Source organism: Xenopus laevis, chromosome 1S, assembly GCF_017654675.1.
Source record: "Xenopus laevis strain J_2021 chromosome 1S, Xenopus_laevis_v10.1, whole genome shotgun sequence".
Classification (NCBI taxonomy): Eukaryota; Metazoa; Chordata; class Amphibia; order Anura; family Pipidae; genus Xenopus; species Xenopus laevis.
The window spans coordinates 95,995,239-96,019,937 of record NC_054372.1 but is presented as its reverse complement, the minus strand read 5'-3'; the positions used below and the strand labels follow the sequence as shown (position 1 = coordinate 96,019,937).

Below are 24,699 nucleotides of genomic sequence, written 5' to 3'. Positions count from 1 at the left end.
GCCAGACAGCAACTAAGCGAGCACATTTAGTACTGTGATTCATTCTGTTTCCAATATTTTAACAAACGTATCAAACGTATTATTACAAATGGAGCACACTCAAGTATTTGGAAGTGCGAAGGCTTCCAAATTAAAGATGCAAGCATAAATGTTGCTAGTTATAGATTTTTTTTTTGGGCGTATTGGAAACGTATATGCCACTCTGATCAAGCACCTAGTCCTATGTGGAATCAAAAAGATGACAAATACAGTTGCTGCAGATAACGTTGACACAGGTTACAGCAAATGTCTGGTTTAATAGTTCACAGTGTACAGATTAGGGCCATCTCCAGAGATACAGGAGTACAGGTATGGGATTGGTTATCCCCCCAGGACCTGAGGTTCTCTGGATAAGGGATCTGTAATTTGGATCTCCATACATTAAGCCTACTATAAAAAATCATTTAATCATTATAGGGTTAATTATATCTTAGCTAGGATCAAGTACAAGGCACGGTTTTATTATTACAGAGAAAAAGGAAATCATTTTTTAAAATGTTATTATTTTATTAAAATGGACTCTATGGGAGATGGGCTTCCCGTAATTCAGAGCTTTATGTGTAATGGGTTTACAGATCTATTAGGTCTGCAGTGAGGAGACTGCTGCAATGCAACCACCTAAAACCATGGATATTAGGTTTTAGATAAGGTCATGTCAGTGATATTTCTAGCCAGTGGGCTTCAAATGAGAAACTAAGAGCTCCAATGGGTGACTGATGTAAATCAGTTTATAAATTTTAGTTATGCAGAAGATTGTTGTTAAATATAGGTCAGTATATAAGAAGGTGTGCTGCACAGAGGGTTTTTTGGCCACATGCAATTTCTGCTGGACTGAGCCAAATGTCACCTCCAAGTTATCACTTTAATTAGGTCTTACTTTTATATACATTTCATATGGCCTTCCCCATCAAGAGTCTCAATGACACAAGTGTTCTAGCACTTCTGTTTCAAGGAGAGAGCATATTTAATGGTGCTGAATGACACATAAAAGGTCAAGCTATCAAATAAGTGTCTAAAGGAATGGGAAAGATGACTGAATGCAGTGAAATGAAATACTGCGGCCTTATAATGAGGAAAACCAACTGCATATTGATCAGTCAGAAGATCTTGAGAAATCTGCTCATCATTAGGTATTACTCACTTACTTATATAGCCTTAGTGAGAGAGAATTAAACTAAAAATAACATTTTAGATTCAAATGAGAACAAAACCGTAGGTTATGTCACCTTCCAAAGCATGCAGCTTGCGAAAACCAGTCTGTACAGAAACACAATAAGGGCCCTTACACATGGGTGTTTAACCCCACAGGGGGATACAGGAACAAATGCCCATGTGTAAGGGCCGTTAATCTCCAAGGTTAGAATGCAGTGTTCTGAGTTGCAGCAGAATCAGTGCACTCTTGCAGGAGTTGTATCTCATGGGCCTCTTTTATTAAAGGTATTACCCTTACTTGCTATCGCAAGCCAACAGCAAGCCTCTGGTGGCATAAAAGACCACACCAAGTTTACCAAAAGGTCTCAAAGTTCAGTCAGAAGAACTGTCCACACTGAAAACCATTGAATTATCTCCTAAGACCATTCTACACTAACCTTTACATGGGTTGGTGGGAATGCCCCCACGTCTTCGGAGATAAGAATCTGTATCACAACCATATCATTTGGTATGTTAGCTACATAGATCATCTATTATTCATCTGGTCTGGTTGGCAGAAACCCTGGGGTCCTTTCAGAAGTTTATTAACTCCAATATTTTTATTAAATCCAAAACCAGACTGCTGAAATTGCAAACTGGAGAGCTGCTGGATAAAAAGCTAAATAACTCAAAAAAATAAAAAATGAAAACCAATTACAAATTGCCTCAAAATATCACTCTCTACATCATACTAAATGTTAATTTAAAGATGAACAACCCCTTTCAGGGCAAATTATTAAACCTTGACCCTGGGAACAATTCGCATTGGACTATTCGCCACCCATAACCTGCCAAGTTCATGTAGAAGTCAATGGCAGAGGTCCAGTGAGCCATTTGAAGATGTTAATAGCCTTCCTGACATTTGAGTTTTTTGAGAAAAAAAAACTAGATTCGAGTTTAGTCAAATTCGATTAAAATTCGATTAAAGTTTTCGAGTCGGTAATTAGACGTTCAAATTTTTTCTTAACCTCCCATCTGAATTGAGTATATTCAAGTTAATTAGAATAAAAAAGAATTCACATGAATTCGAACTTTGATAAATGGGCCTCCCCATGTAAGATCATACTTAAACATCTTCCATTTCTTTTAAATGACCCTATAATAAAGAGATTTTATCTAAAAATCTCTTGAGAATGGTCTTTAAAAAGTCACCTACATTAGGAAATAAATTATCCCCTGGTGTCTGCTCCAGAATGTTCTGTTTCTAAGAACTAGTTTAGCACAAAAGGAACATACAGATGTGGGATATAGCCCTGTAAAACCTGTTAAATGATTGTAGTAAGTTTGGAATTGAGAAAGAGTATCAGTGTAGGGCAACAGCACATTATATTGCCATTCCTTTAAAACACTTTCATTTTTTGGTGATACAGTGCCTTTAAAGAAGAGAATTCGGGAGCATATATACGCAATAGAATCAGATAATAGTAAATCTCCAATTGGGAAACATTTCAGTGAATGTAGTAAGTGTGCAATTTATAATTTAGCTGTAAAGGTGATTGAAAAGGTGTGTACTCCTTTAAGAGGTGCAATACGTTTATTGACTACACAAGGAATATTGGATATTTACTCTTAATACACGCAGTCGTCTGGGTTTTAATACTTAATTTGATATTACCCATTTTGTAAAAATTGTTGTTTTTTTAAAATCATTTGTGATGCCCGTTTGATGATTTATATTTATAATTTTGCTATACCTTTTTGTTTTTTCTTTTTCCTTGATAAAAAGATATGAATACCTTGAATAGTTTTCCGGACAATTCCAAGCACAAAAAAAAATCCCAAAACCTCTAACATTCTGATTGGATTAACAATGGTCCAGTAGGATAAGTGCAGCTCCCATTGCCTTTTATAGCACCTCAACAACTTTTACTTGGTTTTCCATTAGAGATTTTCATGGTTTTTACACTTAATAAATCTCAAATTTTTAGAGCTTTTAAGAAATATAGGAAACCCGCAAATTTGTTTGAGATTTGTGAAGAAAAAAAAAAAAAACAAACAAATGCAATTTGATAGTACATGGGCCCCATGGAGTTCTCATTATTATGTGTATTGGTAGTATATATTGGCAGTTGGCAGTAGATGGCGCTGCTTATTACGTCTATATATTCGTGCACTCTTTATTCTGTCTTTTATGCCTATGACTAAGGGCGGAAGCGCCTGAAATTTGTCAGGTATGAATAATATGAGTCTTTTAATGTGCATGAAATACAGAAGAAAATCCCATATTGTGGTGCTCCATTTCCTATTCTCCACATTGAAAACAGAATAGCAAAAAGGTCCTTTGTACTCAACCCATTATCAATATATAAAGGACAGTGAGACACAACTTACCCCTTTCTTGGTGATTTTAGAATATTTATAAGATTCCATTGACATTTTTTTCCAAGATTTGTGAGATTAAATTTGACCCTTATAATTAAATTAGGAATCTGTATCAGGAAAAGATGGCATACACCCAAGTATTTACCCTGGATCCTTTAAACATGCATATGAATCTGGAAGACCATTTTTAGTACTTTTAGAACATTTAATAGTACTTTACAGAGATCATACAGCATTCACATTAGTGCTTGCTTAACATGGTATAACCTGTATGTTCACACACACCTTACTTACCTTGCAGATAATGCCTTGGCTGAACTTGAACCTAGGACTTCAGGGTTACACAGCAGCAACCCTGAATCATTGCACTGCCCACTGTGGTAAACTCTAACAATCAAATCTGCAAATGTTAGTACAGGTTACAACTCAAACCTGCTGTAAGCTTTTTGGCATTAACACAGTTTCTCCTGAATTAATAACCCCAAATTCATATAGAGATACATTTTCAAAGTTGTTTTCCAACATTTTGACATTAGACAAAATAATTGATCTTTTAGCAATTTTCTGAAGCAAACAAATATTTTACCCCAATTTAAAGCCAATCTCAATTTAATGTCCCGTTTGTGAACCCCCCCCCACTGGTAACAAGGTACGGCTTCAGTGATTAGTGAGCAGCCTCATCATTCAGGAGGGATTGATTCAACTTTAAAGTGGAGATCTGTTCTGACAATTAGAATTTCTTAGCAAGAGAATGATTTTAACCCTTGTAAAGCAGAATTGAATTGCAGCTAGACATTTGGTATCTGCTTACATTATAGCAGATCTGACTAAACCCCCCCCCCCCCAAAACATGTTTCTAGGCTCCTATTTGAAATTATTACTAGTATTCAGGGCAGCAGCAGCTTGTGGTGCCCTACTTGTGGGTTTCCCATGAAACTGATTATTTATTAGACTGTCACCACTAAAAAATGTATCTGTATAAAAAGGAATACATTCCAGGATACCTTGAATTGGCAGCAAGCTTAAATGGAAACAATGTACTCCAAAATATTATAGTCCTAGGTGTATATAATACACAAGAGTGATGAATATACTTAAAGATATACTAAAGTTTTCAGTGACTTTTCTTCTGCATTACAAAAAATACTTAGTCCCTGTTTTTATATTAGAATATTAGAAGTCAACTCAGCAGGCAGCCACATGCCATGTGTGTGTGGACAGACCTTTCTTATGTAAAAATGTAAGTATTTTTTTTACTCAGATTCAAACACTACTCCTAAACTCTGTAGGGCAGCAGGACAAGAATACATCGGAGTGCAAAGGCATATTATAACTTGTACCATACGCCTCTAAATGAAATGCTATATAGGCGTGATGATGGAACCTGGGCTGAAGTCCTGCAAAAATAAAAATAAAAAAGTGGGGACCCTGTCGATAGGATTTTTGAATGCAGGTTGTGGGTCTTCTTTACATTTCTTATATTGTATATATTTTACTCCTATATTTTTACGCCCTGCCCACTTCTGATGTCACATCTAGTCACTTATCATTTAATGGTCATTAGGTCTTTCAGGTTTTGGTTGCCATTTTAAAGGATTTGAGATCATTTTCTGCACTTCTGTTTTTCCCCTCTCCATCAACTTTTTAATCAAAGTACACTGTTCTTCTGAACAATGTCTGAACGATCTAATGTACTGATTTTTAGAGAGAAATGCACTATAATCAGCATGCACATTTGCTGCCTTCCTTCCTTAAATAAATAAGGGCCGTAATGGACACCTGATTGATCAGGTTAGTGATGTCGGCCTGATATTATTATTAATACTGTATATGAATACAGAAAAGGACAGTGAATATTTAAAGCATAGTTGTATCGACTATTAAATGTATGTGATTCAACCTAGCACAGCACTTCATACACCAATCATTTCATTCTAAATTCTAATTTTTCTCAGTAAATATATTTCTGCAACAGTTTAGTTGCGAAGGCCTTGAGATAGCTCTTTGCCTTTACCCATCATGAAATGCTTTGTGCGATACCTTGGTAAGGATTTTTTTTTTTTTTTTTTTTTTTTTTAAATAGGCCTATATCGGCCGATATTCATTTTTCACAGGATTGCTTTCACACAGATATTCAGCAGTTTCTAGTTTTCCATGCATTTTTGCACCTCCTTTTCTTCATGTGCACAATACTTATTAGTGGTGCTTGCGAAGCAAAGCATCACTACTGTTATCTTGCAAACTTATTTAGTGGTGCTTGTGAAGCAAAGCATCACTACTGTTATCTTGCAAACTTATTTTTATTCTTCTTCCGTATGAAAGTTTGGCGCGTAACTAGTCCCGCACCGTTTGTCCTAGACCCATGAATGAGGTGTCAAATCGTGCGGCTTAATCGGGAATGGGGTGGTATGACTTTTCTAAGGGGTGGGTGGTTAATTGCCCCTTGCGGGGGCAATTAACCACCCCGAAAAGTCCCATAGATTAACATTGAGGCCAACTTTTGACGGATTCTAGCGCAGAGAGGGAATCTTGTAGAAACGTTAAATTTACCACATTTGAAGAGGTTTGCGACCTGTGTCAGATGATACCCCACACGAGGGTATAAGTTTTACCCCCGGGGCAGGAGAGGTCCCCAAATTTGCCCCATTGACTTATAATGGGGAATTTATCGAATAATTAGTTTGTCGCAGACCCATGAATGAGGTGTCAAACCGTTCAGCTTATTCAGGAATGGGGTGTTGTGACTTTTCTGTCCTATTTTGGGGACCCAAAAAAGTGAGCGGAGCCGCAAACAACCAATCAGATTTTCCCTATTGAGTTCAATGAGAAAATGTAAACAGCTGTAATTCTCACAGTAATAAAGCCAGAGCTCCCAAACTTGGCACCGTGGGTCACTGGGTGACTGCAGCCAAAATTTACAAAAAGTGGGCGGAGTCTACAACAGCCAATCAAATTTCAGCCATTCAATTAAATAGGAAAATTTTAAACTGCTGCCGCTCTTAAACGGTTAATGGCAGCCTCCTCAAAGTTGGCACAGTTGGTCACTGGGGGACTGGGATTAAAATTAAGAAAAGTGGGTGGAGCCAAAACCAACCAATCAGATTTCTTTGATTGGTTTTAATGGGAAAAATTAAGAAGGCTGCCATTCTCTCAGTATTGATGTCAGGGACCTTGAATATCACAAATGTGGTCGCTGGGGGTTTCCACTTCAAGTTTAGAAAAAGTGGGAGCCACCAACAACCAATCAAATTTCATTCATTGATTTTCAATAGAAAAAAATAGAAATGCTGCCATTTTTACACATTAAATGACAGCATTCCCAAACTTTGGTATGTTAGTCACTGAGTGACTGTGGTTCACAATTAGGAAAAAAGGGGCAGGGCAACAACAGCCAATCAGATTTGGGCCTGAGTTTTGCCACGGCAAGCACCACTCACATTTTCTTCAGGAAATGTACCTCTCTAGTTCCCTATGTCATTCCCCATCACTTAATTATGGATGTATTTGTTTTGGAGTTCTTTGTATGTGTAGATTACTTGGGTTGTTGCTGACATCTGCTTTACATTTCATGTCAATAGCCCCATTAGAAATATATTTACTGAGAAAAACATTGATGTGTGCAATACTTCCAATATTTTCCCCACTGTATAAATATAACCAGTACTTACTGTGAATAAGTGAAAAGTGCTTGGGATCATAGTTCACATTGGGGTACCAGATAATGAAGAATCACATAAATTCAACCTAATTGGCGCCAACTTGGACTCAATTCTCATCAGCCCCTCTTTTCCACTGTTGGGTTAACTTGTATTTCATTTCTGCACCAGATGATTCTAGTGGTGCACTCTACCAGCATGCTGGGAAGATGCAGAAGGGGCTTAGGACTGAAGTACCGGCAGGGATACTTATAAAAACCGACGCATCTGTAATGAATGGTTTTCTGGCAAGAGTAATAAAATAGGTAAGCTCTTGGTGAGGTCGTTTTAGTAATCTCACTGGAATATGGGAAGAGAGGCAACCATGACTATTAGCAGCACAAAGCGTATGCAAATAAATGTTCCATTACCTGTTAGCCTCTCAGGAGCTGGCAGCAGCATGCTAGGTTATGCGTTTCCCCACATGTGTTTTCCAAAGTCTTTTTTTTTTCCCACCCAAAGTTTTTCTGTAGGTAAGCATATCAAAACAAGCTCAGATAACCACAAGGAGACAATTCAAGGACCCTTACAACTGCAAGGATAAATGGATAATTTAATGTCCATTTCAAATGATTTTTAACCTGGCCTTAGGAGCTTATACTTGGTTTGCTTTGTAAGGGCCGATTCATAAAAAGCTAAAGAGGAGGGGAAAAACCCATACACATGCAGGGGTATAATTCTTATGAAAGAAACACGCTTTGAGGCTGCTTCACCAACACTGTCTGTTCTTGATGGGAGGAGCTGTATTTGGACAGTACCAATTGACCACCCAATTAACCACCCCGAAAAGTCCCATAGATTAACATTGAGGCCAACTTTTGACGGATTCTAGCGCAGAGAGGGAATCTTGTAGAAACGTTAAATTTACCACATTTGAAGAGGTTTGCGACCTGTGTCAGATGATACCCCACACGAGGGTATAAGTTTTACCCCCGGGGCAGGAGAGGTCCCCAAATTTGCCCCATTGACTTATAATGGGGAATTTATCGAATAATTAGTTTGTCGCAGACCCATGAATGAGGTGTCAAACCGTTCAGCTTATTCAGGAATGGGGTGTTGTGACTTTTCTGTCCTATTTTGGGGACCCAAAAAAGTGAGCGGAGCCGCAAACAACCAATCAGATTTTCCCTATTGAGTTCAATGAGAAAATGTAAACAGCTGTAATTCTCACAGTAATAAAGCCAGAGCTCCCAAACTTGGCACCGTGGGTCACTGGGTGACTGCAGCCAAAATTTACAAAAAGTGGGCGGAGTCTACAACAGCCAATCAAATTTCAGCCATTCAATTAAATAGGAAAATTTTAAACTGCTGCCGCTCTTAAACGGTTAATGGCAGCCTCCTCAAAGTTGGCACAGTTGGTCACTGGGGGACTGGGATTAAAATTAAGAAAAGTGGGTGGAGCCAAAACCAACCAATCAGATTTCTTTGATTGGTTTTAATGGGAAAAATTAAGAAGGCTGCCATTCTCTCAGTATTGATGTCAGGGACCTTGAATATCACAAATGTGGTCGCTGGGGGTTTCCACTTCAAGTTTAGAAAAAGTGGGAGCCACCAACAACCAATCAAATTTCATTCATTGATTTTCAATAGAAAAAAATAGAAATGCTGCCATTTTTACACATTAAATGACAGCATTCCCAAACTTTGGTATGTTAGTCACTGAGTGACTGTGGTTCACAATTAGGAAAAAAGGGGCAGGGCAACAACAGCCAATCAGATTTGGGCCTGAGTTTTGCCACGGCAAGCACCACTCACATTTTCTTCAGGAAATGTACCTCTCTAGTTCCCTATGTCATTCCCCATCACTTAATTATGGATGTATTTGTTTTGGAGTTCTTTGTATGTGTAGATTACTTGGGTTGTTGCTGACATCTGCTTTACATTTCATGTCAATAGCCCCATTAGAAATATATTTACTGAGAAAAACATTGATGTGTGCAATACTTCCAATATTTTCCCCACTGTATAAATATAACCAGTACTTACTGTGAATAAGTGAAAAGTGCTTGGGATCATAGTTCACATTGGGGTACCAGATAATGAAGAATCACATAAATTCAACCTAATTGGCGCCAACTTGGACTCAATTCTCATCAGCCCCTCTTTTCCACTGTTGGGTTAACTTGTATTTCATTTCTGCACCAGATGATTCTAGTGGTGCACTCTACCAGCATGCTGGGAAGATGCAGAAGGGGCTTAGGACTGAAGTACCGGCAGGGATACTTATAAAAACCGACGCATCTGTAATGAATGGTTTTCTGGCAAGAGTAATAAAATAGGTAAGCTCTTGGTGAGGTCGTTTTAGTAATCTCACTGGAATATGGGAAGAGAGGCAACCATGACTATTAGCAGCACAAAGCGTATGCAAATAAATGTTCCATTACCTGTTAGCCTCTCAGGAGCTGGCAGCAGCATGCTAGGTTATGCGTTTCCCCACATGTGTTTTCCAAAGTCTTTTTTTTTTCCCACCCAAAGTTTTTCTGTAGGTAAGCATATCAAAACAAGCTCAGATAACCACAAGGAGACAATTCAAGGACCCTTACAACTGCAAGGATAAATGGATAATTTAATGTCCATTTCAAATGATTTTTAACCTGGCCTTAGGAGCTTATACTTGGTTTGCTTTGTAAGGGCCGATTCATAAAAAGCTAAAGAGGAGGGGAAAAACCCATACACATGCAGGGGTATAATTCTTATGAAAGAAACACGCTTTGAGGCTGCTTCACCAACACTGTCTGTTCTTGATGGGAGGAGCTGTATTTGGACAGTACCAATTGATTTTACAGTTAGATGGTTGGGGTTTGATTTTATTTTTAAGGTGATTGTGAGGTCAGTCCGTTTAAATAAAAGCAAGTTTTCTCCTTGCCCCATCAGTTCTAGAATGTGGTCTTGGCAGCTAGACATCTTCACCTTATTATGGTTAGGACTTTGGCAAAACTTTACAGATCAGGAGAAAGTTTCCAGTCTTTTGTTCACACAATTGTGAATTATTTCTGTATGCCGATACACCAAGAAAACCTGGAACAGGTACACCTTAATGCATCCAAACCCCTGCCAGGACCATCCACTTGGCAAGTCGTAGAACTTCCGATTAAACTGTACAGCAAATAGTGTATACAAAATAGCAACTCTGGTGAGCATTTTTGGCTATCAGTACCTCTGTGCATTTCCCATTAAAGTCAATGTGAGCCACAAGTCAGATAAAATATGCCAGCAGATAACCCCAGTATGGGATATCAGCCTATAGCTAGCCATAGATGTGCAGATTTTAGTCTATCAGATAACCATTTCAATCTTCCAACCTGCAACTAACCATTCAAATAAGTAGTAGAAGAACAAAATCACATTGTTCTGGCCATGACCGCAATCAAACAAAAGATATGTCCGACAAATAGTAGTGACAGTCACCCATTGAGACAGTCCCATAAGCAATACATGTAGAAATAGTTAGCCGAACAGATCTTCTAACCTTTGCAATAGATCACTAAACCAACAATCACCATGGTACGAAAAGTGTTGGGACTATCCACACAGTCCCAAAAAAAGCTTTTGTGCGTCTATGGCCATCTTAAAGGATGTGTCAACCTAAAAACAGATTTTATCTTAAAAAAAAAAAATAAAAAAAATAAGCAACTTTCCAATATGAATTAAAATGGTTAGTGGTTTAAAAAAAAAAAAAAAAAATGTTTGTAAATGTAATTACTACTGAAAGCAACATTTGCCCAACTGCCGGTTAATTTTTTAAACAATGTTGCAAAAGCCAGTCTCTTCCAAAAGGTCTGTTAATCCATTGGTTTATGTTACCTTGTATCAAAAGCCACAGCCAGAACCAGGGCAGACAATAGAAAGGGACAAACACTGCTTCCAATTGCAATACAATTAACTTATAGACCATAGAAAATGTGTAATGTATATTGCAAAGAACTAGATTTTATTAGGCAAAATGTTTTTGGATTGACATGTCCTTTAAAAAGGACTTCGATGCACCTTGCTTGGATAAACAATGCTTTTTACTGCAGCTCATTTAGAGAAGTCCCTTGCTGTCCATACCAACGCTTAAAAATTACCATCACACAAGTATTAGTGATTGCTGAATACATACAGGTGCATTTTTAGTCACATCTGTCAAGGAACATGGTTGGTGTTTCTGTACCTGCTTGACGCAATAAAAACATGGTTTATTGGATGATACCATTCATTCTTTAAAATAGGTATAAAAAGGAGGAAACCACCAGTTTAATCATTGAAGTAAAAGGACATAAGGAGTAGATATTTTTGGGAAAAAAAAAAAAGAGTTTATTTGAATCAAACACTTCTCTCAGAAGCAAAATAGTACATAAATACTTAAAATTGATCTGTGGTAACAAGTATTTTTCTTTTTAAAAAACATTTTAAACTGATCACTAAACTTTTTTTTTTTTTTTTAATAATCCATTATCCACTTGCAGAGATTCCCAAGAAGTGATTAATAAATGGACTGAGGGACTCTTCCCTCCCCCCACAACAATATAGCCGCCTTCTAATATATACAGTGCCACAAGGTTAAACCAATCCAAAAAAAAAAAAAAATCCATGACTACGACCTATAAATACAACCAAACATAACTATGGAAAATACTCTATATGGATTAACCAAGCAGATGCTTCAATGACACCTGAAACATTAGTAGACAAGTATAATGAGGTGTAATCTGGTTTACATAAGCGGACTGAGCCTAGAACAGCTCTTGGGTCAATACGAGCATGGAAAAAAAAAAACAAAAAAAAACTTTAGGCTGAGCACTAGCAACTGACAGTGGATGATAGCGAGGCACCGGGGAGCAGGACAACAGAAGGGGGCAAAAAAAATTGAGCATATAAATTTGTTCAGTCTTCTCTTCTAAGAATACCTGCAACAAAAATACATGCAGATTGTTATACACGGCAGAGCAAATTACTCTACAGCCCAATCATGTAAAAATAAATAAATAAAAAAAGAAATACATTTTACTACTTCACATTCAACTTTAGTTATCCATTGCAGTACTAAAAGTTACATTGAAGATCCAAATTTGTATTAATTGTTAGGGATTGTTCACCTTCCAAGACTTTCAGTTCAGTTTACCAGAGACTCCCCCCCCCCCAATTTCTATTTCCTATTTGTGACTGTTTTAGCAATACTGAAGCGCAAAATTAAATTTTTCACCCTCATCTTTCTGAAGTAGCTCTTAGAGGGGGAAATCACAGGCTCTGAAAACTATTTTAAAAAAGTTCATTAAAGGAAGCTGCTATAAGTGATACAAGAGTTGCAAATATTCCACAGATGCTGCATCAACTAGCATAGCAAATTGTGACTGTTTACCTTCTGCACCTGGATTACCGAGCTGCCAGACTGAACCAGAGACAACATTAAAGGGATACGGTCATGAGAAAAAAAAATCTATTCAAAATGAATCAGTTAATAGTGCTGCTCCAGCAGAATTCTGCATTGAAATCCATTTCTCAAAAGAGCAAACAGATTTTTTTTTATTCAATTTTGAAATCTGACATGGGGCTAGACATTTTGTCAATTTCCCAGCTGCCCCTGGTCATGTGACTTGTGCCTGCACTTTAGGAGAGAAATGCTTTCTGGCAGGCTGCTGTTTTTCCTTCTCAATGTAACTGAATGTGTCTCAGTGGGACATGGGTTTTCACTATTGAGTGTTGTTCTTAGATCTACCAGGCAGCTGTTATCTTGTGTTAGGGAGCTGCTATCTGGTTACCTTCCCATTGTTCTTTTGTTTGGCTGCTGGTGGGGAAAGGGAGGGGGGTGATATCACTTCAACTTGCAGTACAGCAGTAAAGAGTGATTGAAGTTTATCAGAGCACAAGTCACATGACTTGGGGCAGCTGGGAAATTGACAATATGTCTAGCCCCATGCCAGATTTCAAAATTGAATATAAAAAAATCTGTTTGCTCTTTTGAGAAATGGATTTCAGTGCAGAATTCTACTGGAGCAGCACTATTAACTGATTCATTTTGAAAATTCTTTTTTTCCCCATGACAGTATCCCTTTAAACTTTCATTTTGGATGGTAATCATTCTGAAAACTGGGGGGGGAAAAAAACCCACCACATTTGGATGGTGATCACCTTTAAGAGTATAGTGATTAGCGGCCTCAAGAAAGCTGGAGCATGCCATTTGCAAAGTTTTACATTTAATGGTTAACAAAAGACTAAACTGAACATATGAAAAAAAATCACCAAGTGTGCACCCTTGCCAATCTCCTTGGATTTTCTGTACGTGGCAGGCTTTAGTAAATTTAAGAATTTCTTTTTTTTGGAAAGGCACTCAAAGCAACACCCTGATCAAATGCCCTCAATTGCCTATATAGAAAACCTTCCCTGATGGCAAATTCATATAAAAATATGGAATCACAGCATTTATAAGAAAGAAAAAAAATTCTGCTAGACATAAATACTGAAAATGGTCATCTGGTAGACTTAAGATTTTCTCAATGTATACCCCATTTATTTTACAATGCTGTGGAATATGACATTATAGGTTTATAGATTTGAAAATGTTACAAAAAATATTGCATTTACTGGCAGTTATTTTGGCACTCAATGGATTTTCCCGACCCAATGGATCAGGAATAAATAAGGCTGATACATAGGGTGTTTTTTAATGGACATAGTTTCAACTGTGACCTCTGCAGATACCCGGTACACTGACTAAAGCATGTATAAAAATCTAAGTTTAAAAGCCAGCTGATTTACAGGCCTGAAGGAGAAGATACTTTATTACACTGAGCCCCATATAGGACAGCAATGGATAAATACTGCATATCAATTATGAGTGATGTTAAAACTTTTCAGTAGTTTAAAACGGCCAAAGAATTCCATTTCGTTTTCATTCTGAAAAAAGATTGGATGGGAAACCATTTAAAAATTGATCTATTCAAAGTCTGCAGAACTCTTACCTTTAGGGCCTCAGTTTGAATTCCTCTGGCGCAGGTTGTCATTGTTTGCACCGGAATTACTTTTCCTGTAATGCAGTGCAATTAAGGTAAATAAATTAATGCCCTAATAACTACAATGTTAATGCATTTAACTACTAAAATAAGTGTAGCAAGTCATAAAACACAAATGACGTTTTAGGGTTGGACTTCACGATGCGAGAGGAACAGACACGTCGCTAAGCGACAAAATTCATGCAACATGTTGGATCTTCTAAAGAAACAGCAAGTGAAGGAGAAATCACAGGCTAGAACTACATTTATCCGATTGTCGGATGAAAATGCAGCACTGCATGTAGTTCTTACCTGCGATTTCTCCTTCACTTCCTGTTTCTTTAGAACATCCCACACGCTGCATGCGTTTTGTCGCATATCGACGTGTCGGCTCCTCTCGCATCATGAAGTCCTACCCTAAAGGGACTAAGTAGACTACTTGACAACCAGAATTCCAAGAAAATATTTGAGGTTGTAAGGCATTATACTATTTTGACTGTAAACCAGTATTTGAGGGTTGGGGGTAGTATGTATAGGTGTATACTTACAGAGCACCTGTTGCAGAGTCTTCATCTGAAAAATAGAAGAAAATTAAATTTAGAACATGTCTGCTAGAGCAGCCAGGAAAGCAAAGCTACATTAAACAGTACTACCTATTAACTTTGCAAGGGTTCTCATGCACCTAGGCACTACTTATTTTATTTAAATCTTATGCTTACCCAAGTAGGAATTCACACCTCCTGTTGCGCAAAAACAGAAATACTTCTGGTTCTTAAGTTAATAACCCATATAGTGCTAGCCTATGTATTGCTGCTCAAAACAAAAATGGACTTAAAATGCCATTTCTACACAGATGGTAAAATATAAGATGGGCAGGTATAACCTTTACTACTCGTACTCTGAGATAAGTATTAAAATTTACTATAGGGCAATCATTTAAATGCACATTGCTCTCAAAATACATGAGAAAGTTACTTTTGGAATACATAACAGATTTAAAGTTTTAACAGCATAACCGGTTTGTAAGTTACAAAACAGACAGAGCCTAGATTGACTTTTCAATATCCTTAGGCGCAACTCTAGACTTTGCAGACACCTGTAAGCTCTGCTGTATATATTTAAATATCAATCAGTTTCACACACACATTCATTAAAGACTTTCAAAACCATCTGTTAATTTCCTACCCGCTCTCTGCTTATTATGCCCCTAAACTGTCAGGAGCTACTAATCTACTTCATGCCTTTTACAATGCCAATGAGCAAAAGACATACAGGATTAAAGAATTCTGGTGTTAAACGCACCAATGATACTGGGCGCAATGAGGATACTGAACCCCGAAACTAGGAAGGAAACCTTAGCTGCAAAGGGACTTACCTTCACACACCTCATCAGGCTTTCTCCTCTTCTCATAGATAAATATTATTGTAACCAGTACCACCACTTCTCCAACAATGCCCAAGAATGGCCAGAGAGCTGCCAGACGACTTCTCACTTTGAAATGTATTACATCCCCACCAGTACCAAGCTCATTTGTGGCATTGCACGTGTACTCATTTTGGTCCTTCTCAATATCCACATTACTTATCCTCAGCACAGTCTGATTGCCCGTCGATTTTATAACATAACGATCTGAGCTTCCATTTCCTATGACCTAGGGAGAAGGGGAGAGAAAGGGTCATCCATCAAGTTTTATTTGCAACGGTCAGGCAAATTAATGCTAAATCCTTCTCACAACCACAGAAGCTCAGTGAGCCATATTTGTTTTACATGGGAGTAATAAAAAAAAAAAAAAAAAAAAAAAAAAAGAGAAGAGGGTTCCTACACAAAGAACTAAGCTTTATAATACAGCTGCCCAAAGACCTTACTGAACAGTTCTGAAAGCTACTTGTTAATTTGCACGTACAGTTTAAGTTACCTGGTCTGGTGCCAGCTGGGAGAGGTTTATAAAAACAGAGGCAGCAGGAAAAAGAATGGAGCCTTCTTACAGCGCCTTCCTGGCAATGGGGAGCACAGTATTTTGGAATTATTTTTTTTCTTTAACAATAAAGCCAGACCTTCATGAGCTAAATCTCCAGCAGGGTAAGCATCTCTTTGAGTGTTTTTTTTTAGCCTAAAGAAAGGAATCACCACAAGGTCTAAAGCTTCCACCCTAGTAGACTAGAATCTTAGGTACATTAAAAGATGTTCTTTGACTCAGAATGTATCAGTAGATATTGCCGATTTAGAACACCTGCAATTCCTTGCATGCGTCACATCACTGTATCTCAGTACTAGCATGAAAAATGGATTTAGTTAGTGACTGCAGGTTATGTTTTAAGTACTTGCAATTTATAAGGATCTTTGTTTTTGCATGGATGAGTGCTGTAGCTAGCAAACCGTTCAACTAAAATTCTAGTGTTCTCTAGGTCCTTATTTTCATGTAAAAGATCATGCACAATTTAAAATGATTTTATAACTTGCTAGACTAGATAAATGGGCAAAGCTGGGAAACATGTTTTTCCTGATGGTGTCATGTTTTAAGAATGTCTTGTTTGTGCTATTTGCCAGTTAAACAGCATTTGTTCCAGTATTACTGCACAACACTTGTGTAATGCAGAACACAAGGATATGGTTTAACTGGCCAACTAACAGGGAAGTTGTATAGCAGTGTTTCCATAACCGGTCAGATGTCTTGCGCTTTATTGGTGTGTACTACACTGGATGATTATACATGTTAAATGGTGTCACACTAAAAACCAAATACATAAAACTTCAAAACAAGAATACTTAAAGTTGTAAAAGGTATTTTAATATTTAAATTTACTGACTGTAGTCAAATGTAATGTCTTATGAAACCTCCTCTTGCTCTGCTAAATCAAAAATATAATGTAGCTAGTTTTAGTGGGACCAAATAAGGCCCTTAACACAGAATTAGATTACGGAACACAAACCTCTACTGCATTAGGAGAAACAATGTACCAGGCCCAGTCTGTCACAGGTGGGAAGGAATTGCTTTGGCAGGTCAGAACACCTGTATCTCCCTCATTGCCATGCTCACTTGCTTTTAGGTGCAGCACTTGGGGTGAAACTGAATAGGGGGGAGAAAAAATAATCAGTACAAAGCCACCAGTTCTCTTGAGAACTGGAATTGGGGTGAAAAAACAATGAAGGACATTACCTGACACATTAACAACCATGCGCACATCAGGTGTAGTCAAGAATTCACATGTGTACTGTCCTGAGCCATCACCAGGCAGCCCTGTAACACTACAAACAAGGTGCAAGAGACTGATTAACAAGACCTTTTACAATACAAGATTTATATTAGACATGACCGCTAAATTAAAATATAAAAAAAATAAATCTACCAACACTTCTATAGTAGCCTTATTATAAATGACACTAGTATTTAATATGAACAAGTACCTACTTGTAAGTCATGACATTAGAAGTGTCCTTATCTTCATGAAGGACCTTACTGCCCTTCAGCCACCGGTGGCCAGAGACAATAAGAGAATTAACAGACAAGTTACAGCTCAGAATCACTGTTTTCTCCGACATATATACGGCATTTGTTGTAATATCTGGATCTGTTTGGGGAAAAAAAAAAAAGTTAAACAGAATGCTCGCACTCTCCCCACCGACATAATGCAGTTATTGTGCATGTCCTGCGATGGTCCACTGCTATTCCAATTAAGGCAGAATCCCCCAATAACGTTAAAGGGGTTCGTCATGATTTTTATGGTGTAGCTTTTATTTCTAAGTTACACTGCAAATAATTCACTGCACCATGTAAAATTCCTAGCCCAGCAAGTGTATTTTTTAGTTGTAACATTGGTGTGAAGGCAGCCATCTCAGCTCATTTTGCCTGGTCATGTGCTTTCAGAAAGAACCAGTGCTGCACTATGGAACTACTTTCTGACAGGTTATAGTTTCTCCAACTCTGTGTACTTGAAGAAGTCATGTAATTTTTACTACCTAGTATTAGTCTTTTATCTACCAGGGAGCGCTAGTTACCTTCCCATTGCTGCTGATGGGCTGGGGGGGGGGGGGGGAGATAACTTGCAGTGCAGCAGTAAAGACTGACTGAATATATTAAAATTAAATTATAGAAGAAACCCATTTGCTCTTTTGAAAATGGATTTCCGTGCAGAAGTCTACTGGAGCAGCACTTTTAACTGATGCATGGGGGGGGGCTCCCATGACCGTATCCCTTTAAAGCTACTTTTTCATTAATGGCAACAAGACAGTGGCCCCCCTTCCTGGACAAGCAGGACACACTTAAAACTATACCATCTTGTGGCCTTTAATGAAATAAAGGTACTGGGAGTGCTATCCAACTTGGTTTAGTAGCACGGTCATTTGAAGCCAAAAATTAGTTTTAGATTGAGACCACCACACAATTTAAATAGTTTCTGTCCTTGTTTAATTCAAATAAATTGGGTAATCTGCATTATGTAGCAAATTCCCTCTGAATAGTAAAGTTGACCATCACATGCGCACTACAAAATCCACACAAATAACTGTAAAAAGCATCTGGACAGACAACCTACTGGGGAGATCTATTATACTCCCCCACCTTCAGCAAGTCAATCAAAGCAAAGCAACAAAAACACGTGAGAAAAATTGAAGGAAGAAGGAGAGCTAATGGGAGCCACGGGAACAATGGTACAAAGATGTTCCAAAGTTATGCCAGGTTGGATTCTGCAGGGCAAGATCACCGGACTCACAGGTGGACTCAAGGAGGTTCTACATAGGTATGCTGTGGTTTGAGGTTGGGGGGGGGGATCTAGTCTTCAGGCAGCTGGAGGACAAAGGAAGTCAAAGAAACGGGTGAAGGATTCCAGGCTAAGTGGGCAAGAGGTTTGTTCTCTAACAGTAGGTCTGGGAAAGGAGCACTAGGGTAATGCAAGAGTTCCGATATTCCCACTCACGGTCAATGACCATCACATTGGCTTGGGAGCGGATCCATTTCATGCGTGGGATCTTTGTTAGATGGTTGCGGTCAGGGTCATTGCTAGCCCGACATTCATAGGTCCCAGAGTCCTCAGGAGTCAAGCTTGTGACACAGAGAGTACTAGTGGCATGGAAGATGTAGGTGGCATTAATTTGCACACGTTCTTCACGAGCACCATCCCATAGTTGGGAGAAGCTCTCGTTGTTGCTGTAGTCAGCCTCAAACCACCACTGAATCTCTGGTATGGGTCGACCAATGACTTCACAGTGTATCTCCACAGCTTCCCCTGTCAACCTGACTTCCGAAAGCGGAGATTTAATGAAGCCAGCTGTGAGGAGCAGGGGGTGGGGGGACAGTGGAACAAAAGAAATTGGTTCAACAAATTGGTGTGTCAGAAAGGCAATAGAAGAATGATAAAGCAGGACCTAAAATAGATTCTGGCAACAGGAGAGATGTTAGTATGGCCTTTTCAAACTTCAGCTGCAATGGGCAAAGCGGTTTTACCACTTACCAAAACTTTTATAGTAAGAAAGACAGATTTTGTTTAAATACAAAAAACAGAATAAAGATTAGCTGCAGTTTATCTTACAATTATGGCAAAACTTAATGCTTAGGTGAAAACCTCCAGTTTAGACTATTAAGAAATAGTTCTTTATATGCATAGCTCTTTGAATAGAGGTATCTTCTCCTCTACATAATCCTGTAGATGGTTAAACACGGTTGCTCTCTGGAACCCATTAGCAGAGGATTCGGATGACTAGCCCAAAAGATCCATTAATAACTTATGTAGAATGTCTTTCATAAATGCATAATTGCACAAAAAAAAAAAAAAAAAAAAAAACAACAAAAGGGCTTAACCATTTCAGGGTCAGAAGATTTTTTGCTAGCAGGACAAATCAATTAATTTTTCATACACCAAAAACTAGTAAAAAACGGTATGGAAAGAGCTAAAGGCTAGTTTGCACAAATACACATTCAGGCATTTAATTAATAGTGTAATCTTTTTAATTTAATTTTATTTGCTTCCCTGCAATGGCAAAAAAAATTCCAGGTTTAAATTACCGTAGTCAATAAAGTGCTACCATGCACATTCCATTTGAGATACTACCTGTTAGAATACAATTGTTTCTGTACTTAAAAGGGGTTGTTCACCTTTTACAATGATGTAGAGTGATATTCTGAGCATTTTTCAGTAGCACAAAATGGGTTGAGTGCAGAGGACTGTTGTATTTGTGTGTGTGTAATATATATAAATCAGACATTGCTGCTTCATATCTCCCGTGTGAGGTCTCTTGCTGGAAGGAGCCAAGTATTTTTTCTGTCTCTAGCTCATCCACTGACCTAACCCAAACACTGTCAGGGTGCTCAGAATGGTCTAAAGGGCATGAACTCAGCTGCTGACCTTTGTCAGTAACACAAGATCTGATGCCGCCTCAGAACCGAATGTTAAATATTTGGATGCAAGGTGCCACCTAGCATTTTCCCCCCTCATTCAATGGCTACACATCACACTACTCCCTTAAATCAGGTCTGCACTGACAACAATCTCCACAAGGCAGCCAATGAGAGCCATGCTGCCTCACAGGTCACATGACTGACTATCGTAACTACCTCAAGGTCACCTTCACACTGTGTAACCATCCCCACTGAGCTAATCTTTACAAGGCCTTGTTTGCTACAGCTATCCAGAGAAACCTCCTTTATTTAACCCAACTAGTGCTGCAGGAATTAGTCAGTCTGTGTACAGAATTCATCCTATTTAACTGGCAGGCTGGCTTATGAAAAGCTATAGGTAATTCCTCACAGCACAGTTATGCGCAAAAGCAATACATGAATAGAATATGAATGTCATGTATTAAAAGTATAACCTAAATCAACTATGTTGGTTCAGAAAAACTGCAACATGTATTGTTTTTGCCGAGAGAACATGGAGCAAACTAGATTATAAAAATGATGCTTCTTATTTTTGGTGGCTGCAGGTTTATTCAGTTCCCACACACATAGCCGTGAGAAAACTGTGTGAGACAGACTGCATAAAGTACAACAGAAAAGCTAGCAGAAGAAAAATGTACAAGTCTGCACAAACATCACCCTAATTAGTATAGAAATAAAAAAAAATAAAAAAAGTCTTGCAGAGAGCCGGCAATGGCAGATCAATAGCAGTCAGGAAATTCTATACGATCACTAGATCTGTGATTTTGTTGAAGCCAAAGACTACATGAACAAAGTGGGCTTCAAGAGAAACAAGTACAGGTATGGGACCTGTTATCCAGGTTTTCTGGATAACGGATCTTTCTGTAATTTGGGTCTTCATGGCTTAAGTCTACTAGAAATTCATTTAAACATTAAATAAACCCAAAAGGCTGGTTTTGCTTCCAATAATTAAGATTATATCTTAGTTGGGATCAAGTACAAGCTACTGTTTTATTATTACAGAGAAAAAGGAAATCATTTTTAAAAATTTGGATTATTTAGATAAGATGGAGTCTATGGGAGACAGCCATTCCGTAATTCGGAGCTTTCTGGATATCAGGTTTCCAGATAAGGGATCCCATACCTGTACACTGGAAAGGATTTCTGGATCTCAGGCACCTAAATCAGATTATCTGACACAGCTTTATTAGTGCTATTTAAGAATAAGGGCAGTCGCGAAGCATTATAAAAAAAAGGTTAACGGCCAACCTAATGGCATGTTTTCCACTTCAAATCATCTGGATAGCAGTTAGGCAGGTTTGATTAAGGCAAAGTTTGCACTTAATGATGGATGTGAGTATTTTCATCACGTATTACTATACAACTGCAAACAGAACAAGGCACTATAATTAAATATGTCACTTAAAAAATTGTTCTTGCAGAGAACAAGATTACAAATGGTGTGCCAGTCCTAATATTTTGGAGGAAGAATGACCAGTAGCCATTGCCACAGTATACACCTTATCATGCAGAGCTTAACCAATAGAACAAATAACATATTGCCATTTTCTGGGATATTCTTTAAGACATGGACATAAACAAACTGTATCTTGTAACCTAAACAATAGCTCTTGGAAAATGAGAAACCTAGTCATGGGACCAATTTTATGCTAGTCAAAAAGTAGCTATTAGGGACTACAGTGGCAATAGGCTGTATACAAGTTTGCTTGCTGTGAAGTTTGACTGGCCTCAGGTGAACCAAAAACTTCAGCTCACTCAGGTTTAACAAAGCTGGCTTGTCAAATTTCACACTCTACCGATGAGTGAACTGGCTATGCAGATTTTATAGTATTTTTTACAGTTTTTTATAGCAGAATTTTACAGTAAGTTAACTGCTCATGTGTACAGTTCAGCCAACGCCACAGAACCCAAATTGCACTAAACCGTCTCTTAGACCAAATAAGATCTATTGACAGACAGGTGCAGAGAGAAGTCATCATCAAAGGTGTAACAGACCAAGTCAATGCCACCTGCAGATGCCATGCATCTCCATTTGAAATTGTTGGAGCTATGACCAACATATTGCCAAGTTGCCCTAAATTGCATATGTTGGAAACAGCTGCAAAAATATGCAGACAATGCCGTGATTTATTCAAATGTCTATATGTGTGTTTTAGCAGAGGCAATTCTGAATAGGTGTTTTCCGGTGTTTTGAAGCCGTGACAAGTAGCTGCTACTAGTAGCTCCATGTGTCTTCACCCAAAAGGACTCCTGTCCATACAGCATGACTGAGCCACTATGGCACGAGCAGTATTGGGATCTGTCACATCTGAAAATTTTTATCTGTCAACTCCCTACTTGACAAGTGGCTATGGCAAATGTAACTCTTCCATGTCTGGTCAAAAACTCCCAAACAAAAATGCTGAACCAAAGACCTACACCTTTCAGTGTTAACCTCAATGGACATCCACCATGCTTAGATAAAAAGGCTCTAAAAAGCTTTTCAGCAAGTCCTTACCTTGCATTTCTTGCTCAATGTATGCCCAGCTATAGCCATGCTAAGTAAAATCAGGCAGGTGGGGGGGGGGGGAAATAAACATAATCATGACTACAACTCAAATCCAATGGGTAAAGAAATTTAAATTTACAGTTAGAACTACGGAATACTAGAATTCAAAGGAAGAAACAGGATTTTAATCAGTTTTGCGGATAAGAAACTGAACGGATAGGAAAACCAACTAATAAGGGCAGACTATAAAGATGTTATGCTTCACCATCATGAGAAAGAATGTCTTACAATTTGGACAAACAATGTGATATTTATACAGCGGTGCAGTTGGTCAGCAGTGAGTTAAGCGAGCCATCAGACCTGTGGAAAGAATCTAGGGCACATAAAGGGGTCAGACAGAGCCAGTCCCCACCCACAAAATCACAAGGGAATAACCAATAATGATTATGGTCAACAAACATAACTTACAGTAATGTGACACGACAAACTTTCAGGTATAATATAAAGATAACATATAGATCATTTTTTATCATGGCTGATCAGAAGTAACAGCAAGCACGTACAAAATGGTGGGTGAGAGATGTGCCTGTCTATGGCTGACAGCTAGGACATTCTACTGAAACCGCTGGAGCTGGGCTAAGCCAATAGCAGTATTCCCGGCAAGACATAAGAGATCCCGTCACATGGTTAGCCATACAGGCACACTGCTGCTTTTGCCAATGGTCAATCACAGGAATAAGAACGGAGGTTCCTCTCTGACATAACTTACCAACTAAAACCCTAGCATTGTACCATGTTCCTTCCTACCCCTCACCCTCTCCCCCGAGTGCGGCCTTGTGTTGCACAGTTCACATATCCCCAATTTGCCCTCTACAGTAAACCACTACCCCAAAGCCCATGACAGGGTACATTTCCTGATACTGCCCCGTTGACACCCACTTAAACAGACGCCCCTGTCCTTTGCTTTATTACCTGTACATTCAGTTCTTCTCCCACATAACAGCAACAGTACAGCGGGCAGCGTAAGCAGCCCGAGACCCATTTTCCTGCCGCCTTCGCCGAAGCCCTTCAATCACCTGGCAGCTACGTCTCTCAACCAACTATCGACGCCCAGAATCACACAGTCATTTATTATCGTCTGAGAGGCGTGGCTTCCTGTACCCACGCCTCGCTTTCGCTCTCACCTATGGCGTAGAATGGGGCGGGCGATAATTAAAGCTGTCATGGAACTACAAATGGTTTTTAGCGAATTCTGGGGCATGTAGTGTTTCTGCCGCTTGCTTATTCACCGGCTGTTCTTATAGGGATTATTGGTCAAGAAATTGAAAGAAAGTGCTTCCGGTTTTCTGGATAACCTAGTGACTGGTTTCAGCTTTATAGCTATTTCTCGGCTGTAACTAGGATATAGATATCATATATGGGCAAGCTTACCCTATGTTAATGTCTACGTGTAAAATGTACTAACATCATGTTCATTTGTTATGCTCATTATGTTACTCTAATATTCTAGGGCGTGATACTGAGGTACACTGTCATAACAGGGCTGTGTAGTGTGTACGGCTAGCTAGGCACGTCTACTTCACGTCACTGTCCTTCCTGAAACTTATTCACCAAAATGGAGG

The 24,699-nt window shown here is 38.6% G+C and overlaps 1 protein-coding gene across 2 annotated transcripts; it reads right to left on the bottom strand.

Moving 5' to 3' along the window:
- Positions 1 to 11,517: 11,517 nt before the first annotated feature.
- On the bottom strand, positions 11,518 to 24,219 carry bsg.S (basigin (Ok blood group) S homeolog). 2 transcript variants are annotated; one of them, XM_018239486.2, is made up of 9 exons: positions 24,050 to 24,219; positions 19,133 to 19,483; positions 17,629 to 17,788; positions 17,377 to 17,465; positions 17,150 to 17,286; positions 15,594 to 15,870; positions 14,767 to 14,791; positions 14,189 to 14,253; positions 11,518 to 12,136 (listed from the first exon to the last, which is right to left on the bottom strand). In XM_018239486.2, exons 1-8 carry the CDS (start codon positions 24,117 to 24,119, stop codon positions 14,199 to 14,201), a joined length of 1,164 nt encoding a protein of 387 aa, XP_018094975.1. In that variant the 5' UTR covers positions 24,120 to 24,219; the 3' UTR covers positions 11,518 to 12,136; positions 14,189 to 14,198.
- Positions 24,220 to 24,699: the final 480 nt, after the last annotated feature.